At 48.0% G+C, this 5,246-nt stretch overlaps 1 protein-coding gene across 4 annotated transcripts in view; it reads right to left on the bottom strand.

Annotated features, from left to right (window-relative positions):
* Window positions 1-5,246, bottom strand: part of MON1A (MON1 homolog A, secretory trafficking associated) — a 23,475-nt gene that overhangs the window by 2,593 nt on the left and 15,636 nt on the right. For 3 of the 4 annotated variants that reach the window (XR_005201757.1, XM_017499855.1, XM_017499993.2), the window contains 2 exons: window positions 2,370-2,509; window positions 358-843 (listed from right to left, as the gene is read on the bottom strand). Coding sequence is in view for 3 of the 4 variants with exons in the window: in XM_017499855.1 (XP_017355344.1) it covers window positions 358-843; window positions 2,370-2,509 (626 nt within the window). In the remaining variant the exon portion in view is untranslated. The remainder of the gene's footprint in view (window positions 1-357; window positions 844-2,369; window positions 2,510-5,246) is intronic. The other variant, XM_017500161.1, reaches the window with a different exon arrangement.

Genomic DNA, 5,246 nt, shown 5'->3' with positions numbered 1-5,246 from the left:
GAGACAGGGTTTCACCATGTTGACCAGGTTGGTCTCGATCTCTTGACCTCGTGATCCACCCGCCTCGGCCTCCCAAAGTGCTGGGATTACAGGCTTGAGCCACCGCGCCCGGCTATTCTCACTCTTTCCAAAGGCAAAGCCTATGTCAGAGCCACCTTTGGTCTTCACCACAGCTCCATGAGGCCAGCAGTGTTGTTATCCTCTATTCAGGTGAGGATTTTGAGGCTCAGAGAGGTAGAGGGACTTATCCTCAGTCACACAGTACATCCCTGCCCTCTGGTCTGCGGAGGTCCAAAATCTGCTATGAATGAACCCTGGCCAGGGGAGCCCTCCCCATTCCCTTTCCAGGTGGCTCACCTGCATGGATGGAGCGGATGGCGTTCTTGTCTGCCTCCAGGAAGGACACCAGGGCCACCATAACACCCATAGTGCTGGAAAGTGCCTCCTCAGACCCATAGCGGGAGTACACAGGCTTCCCTGCCTCACTCAGCACAAAGACATGCTTCTGGTGCAGGCGCCATGCCTCCGTGGCATCCTCCTCATCCCCCTCGTTTGTGCCCTCCCTGGGGGGCTCTGTGGCTGGTCGCCCAACTGCCCCTGGGGATTCCAGCCAATCCTCAGAGCTTCCTGGCAGCATCTCTTCCTGCAGGTCCCGGGCCACACCCGTCAGCTGGGTGCTTAGCTCGCTAAAGTCCTGGCTGATCTGGTGCATGTCTGCAGGCAGCGGTGGGGGACCCCTGGCACCCTCCTTGGGGCTGTCCCCGGAAGCTGCCCCATCCTCTGACTCAGTCAGGTCCTCGTAGGAACGGGCATGGACGAACATGGCACCCTCCTGCCCAGCACCTGCAGGCCAAAAGCACTGGTGCTTAGAGGGGTAGCTACTGGCAGACACTCCTACCAGCAAGGTGCCTAATGTGGTCACTCCAGCATGACTGCCTGTCCTGTTAGGGTCAAGCCACTGTTCCCCTCTGCCACTGTCTGCCATGGATCATGCTTCTCTGCAACTTCCAGCCCACCAGTCTCCTTCCTTCATATTGGAAATAAAACCCAAACCATTCATGGCAGCAGTGGTGGCTGGCATCTGCCTACCTCTCACTCCCATCTCCCAACCCACTCCCTTGCCCATCTTGGTCACATTGGCCTGCATCCATGTGCTCTCAGACACTTTCAACACGCCCCCATCTGCCTCGGGAGCTCTGCACCTGCTGTCAGCTGTCTCCTACCTCCCCACGTGACTGGCTAATTGTCACACTTCAGCTCTCAGGGAAGATGTTAGTTACTGACCTCCAACCCCAGGCACTCTATATCTCCCTCTTTGATTTCTCTTGTGGCACTTGCCAGTTATTGTCCTTCTCCCCAACTACAATGGTACCTGGCAAGGTGCAGAAACCCAGCACCTCACCCTGTGTCTGGAGCACCACCCATACTCAATGAATCACTCTCTCTGGGAGAAAATTCCCCTACCCCACTCAAGTCATACCTCCTGACTGATCACACTGTAATGACCCCACAGCCTGTGACTGCCTCAGGGCAAGGACCAGGTCAGTCTTCCTTTATTGGTTTTTTCTTTCTTTTTTTTTTTTTTTGAGACAGAAAAAAAAAGTGACCCAGGCTGGAGAGCAGTGGCACAATCTTGGCTCACTGCAATCTCCGCCTCACACATTCAAGCAATTCTCTTGTCTCAGCCTCCCAAGTAACTGGGACTATAGGTACACATCACCACGCCTGGCTAATTTTTTGTATTTTTTTAAGTAGAGATGGGATTTCACCATGTTGTCCAGGCTGGTCGCAAATTCCTGAGCTCAGGCAATCCATCCACCTCAGCCTCCCAAAGTGCTGGGATTGCAGGTGTGAGCTACTACACCTGGCCCAGTAGTTTGGTTTTTTGACAGAATAGTTTAACAGATATATTTTAAGTCTCTCTTACAAATTCAGCCCTGTACCAGGCATTGGGGATATAACTGCCCTGCACTCAAGTGTTCATGATCTTGTGGAAGAGAGAGATGGGCAATATATGCATAAAGACATAAAATTATAAAATAATTAGTGTCCTATACAGAGCATGGTCAGAGCAGGCCTAACTTGTGAGGAGGGGAGAAGGAGCCGGGGAGGTGCACTGTAGACACAGGGAACGGAAGAGCCCACACTGGCAGCCAAAAGCTCAGAGCGAGCAGCATAACATGAACTGGAGAGGAAGGCCAGATGCAGAATGAGCACAGCCTCTGCCTTATCCCCAGAACCTGACAAATATCCAATGAATGGCTGACAAATGCATGAATAAGTGGAAAGGAAAAAGTGGTTGGGAATCTCAATTCCCCCTGAAGCCTCCTCTGGCTGGCAGCTGGCTGAGGTTGTACACCTGCCCATACCTGGCTCCATTCCCTGGGCCAGTCCTGGTGTGGGGCTTTCAGCTCTCTCCACACTCTGTCCATCAGAAGGAGTCAATGTGCCATCAGGGCATTCGCTGCTTCTCTTCCTCTGCATGTCAGCAGCCATCCTTTGGGCTCTCCTGTGGGGCAAACAAAGGCAACATTGAGGGCTGCTGGTAGGATCACAGGCATAATCAACAGTGGTAGTAAGTACAGGAAAGTGTCCCTTATCAGGACTCTACTAACTCAAATCCCTAGAAAATGGATTCTGAGAATTCCTTTCAAACATATATATATTGTTCCTTTTCTGATTATAAAAGAAAGACATATTCATTGGAAAAAACAGAAAAGAAGAAAGAAATGTCAAGATTTTCCTACCACTCAGGATCTTTCACTGTTCATACATTAGTGTATTTCCTTCTAGTCTTTTTTTTTTTTTCTTTTTTTTGAGACAGGGTCTCGCTCTGCCACCCAGGCAGAGGTACAATCTTGGTTCACTGCAGCCTCCATCTCTGGGGTTCAAGCAATTCTCATGCCTCAGCCTCCCAAGTAGCTGGGACTACAGGTGTGCACAACCACGCTAATTAACTACAGGCTAATTTTTGTATTTTTTGGTATAGACGGGATTTCACCATGTTGGTCATGGTGGCTGGTCTCGAACTCCTGACCTCAAGTGATCTGCCTCTTTCTGTGGATCGCTGTTGCTGTTGAGACGGGGTCTCACTCTGTTGCCAAGGCTGGAGTACAATGGCACCAACCCAACACAGCTCACTGCAACCTTGACTTGGGCTCAAGAATTCCTCTCATCTTAGCCGGGCGTAGTGGCTTACGCCTGTAATCCCAGCACTTTGGGAGACCGAGGCAGGCGAATCACAAGGTCAGGAGTTCGAGACCAGCCTGGCCAATATGGTGAGACCCTGTCTTTACTAAAAATACAAAAAATTAGCTGGGCGTAGTGGTGGGCACCTGTAATCCCAGCTACCCAGGAGGCTGAGGCAGGAGAATCACTTAAACCTAGGAGGTGGAGGTTGCAGTGAGCAGAGATTGCCACTGTACTCCAGCCCAGGTAACAAAGTGAAACTCTGTCTCAAAAAAAAAAGAAAGAAATTCTCTCATTTCAGCCCCCCCACCAGTAGCACATGCCACTGCCAGCTAATTTTCTTTTCTTTTTTGAGACAGGGTCTGGCTCTCTTGCCCAGGCTGGAGAGCAGGGGCATGATCTTGGCTCACTGCAACCTCTGCCTTCTGGGCTTAAGCCAATATTATATAATATATACATTATATAATATATATTATATAATGTATATATTATACAATATACATTATACATAATATACATTATATATTATATATATAATATATATTTTTAGATGGAGCCTTGCTCTGTTGCCAGGCTGGAGTGCAGGGGCTTAATCTCGACTCACTACAACCTCTGCCTCCCAGGTTCAAGCGATTCTCCTGCCTCAGCCTCCCAAGTAGCTGGGACTACAGGTGGGCACCACCACACCCAGCTAATTTTTATACTTTTAGTGGAGATGAGGTTTTACCATGTTGGCCAGGATTGTCTCGATCACTTGACTTTGTGATCAGCCCGCCTCAATTTCTAAGTTATTTAAATTTATTAATACTCTCAATATCTCAGTGAGGTAGATATTATTATTATCACCCTATTTGAATAAATAAGGGTATTGAGACTGAGAGTGGTTAAGTAATTTTGCCCAAGGTCACATATCTAAGTGCTATCGGAGTGTGTTTCCAAAGTGCTGGGATTACAGGCATGAGCCACCGCACCTGGCCAATTTCTGTATTTTTTATAGAGATGAGGTCTTTTCATGTTGCCCTAGCTGGTCTCAAACTCCTAGGCTCAAGCAATCCTCCCACCTCAGCCTCCCAAAATGTTGGAATTACAGGCATGAGCCACCACCACCAGCCTCGTCTTTTAGAAAGCATATATAAAATGTAAACAATTAAATAAAACAGACAACAGCAGCTAACAGTGCCAGCGTATCATGCTAAGAAGTTTCTGCGGATTAAGTTACCTAATCTTGATCACGCCTCTATGAGGCAGATGCTCCTGTCAGGCTAGCTTTATGATGAAAGAACTGACACTGAGAGAGCTTAAGTAGATTGCCCAATGTTACTACAGGAAGGAAGTGCTGGATTTGGATCTGGAAGTTGAAACAATCCTGTATGCTGTATCCGGGGGCTCACTCCTCTAATCTTAGCACTTTGGGAGGCCAAAGAGGGAGGATCGCTTGAGCTCGGTAGTTCACCAGCTTAGGAACAAAGTGAGACCTTGTCTCTACAAAAAAACTTAAAAACTAGCCAGGCATGGTGGCATGCGCCTGTAATCCCAGCTATTGGAGAAACTGACATGAGAGGATCACATAAACCCAGCAGGTCAAGGCTGCAGTAATCTGTGACAGCACCACTGCATTCCAGCCTGGGCAACAGAGTGAAGCCTTGTCTCAAAAAACGAAAACTAAAAATAAATAAAAATAAAAATTTGCAACAAGATCATTGTGATGCCAAGAGCAAATTTAAAAAAATAAAAATAAAAATAAAAATTAACTGAGTTAACCAATAGTTCTTTTTGGATATCTAGGTGTTTGAAGAGAAAGAAGTGAGATATAGCCAACAGGCTTGTCTTCAGGCTGCAGCCTTGCTTTTCTCTAAATATCCTTTTGTACCTTTTGAATCTGGCATAAGAAGTTGCCTTGGCCAGGCGCAGTGGCTCAAGCCTGTAATCTCAGCACTTTGGAAGGCCGAGGCGGGTGGATCACGAGGTCAAGAGATCGAGACCATCCTGGTCAACATGGTGAAACCCCGTCTCTACTAAAAATACAAAAAATTAGCTGGGCATGGTGGTGCGTGCCT

Source organism: Cebus imitator, unplaced genomic scaffold, assembly GCF_001604975.1.
Source record: "Cebus imitator isolate Cc_AM_T3 unplaced genomic scaffold, Cebus_imitator-1.0 Scaffold0, whole genome shotgun sequence".
In the NCBI taxonomy this organism is placed as follows: domain Eukaryota; kingdom Metazoa; phylum Chordata; class Mammalia; order Primates; family Cebidae; genus Cebus; species Cebus imitator.
The sequence above is the reverse complement of the archived record's forward strand: the minus strand, read 5'-3'. Positions and strand labels throughout refer to the sequence as shown.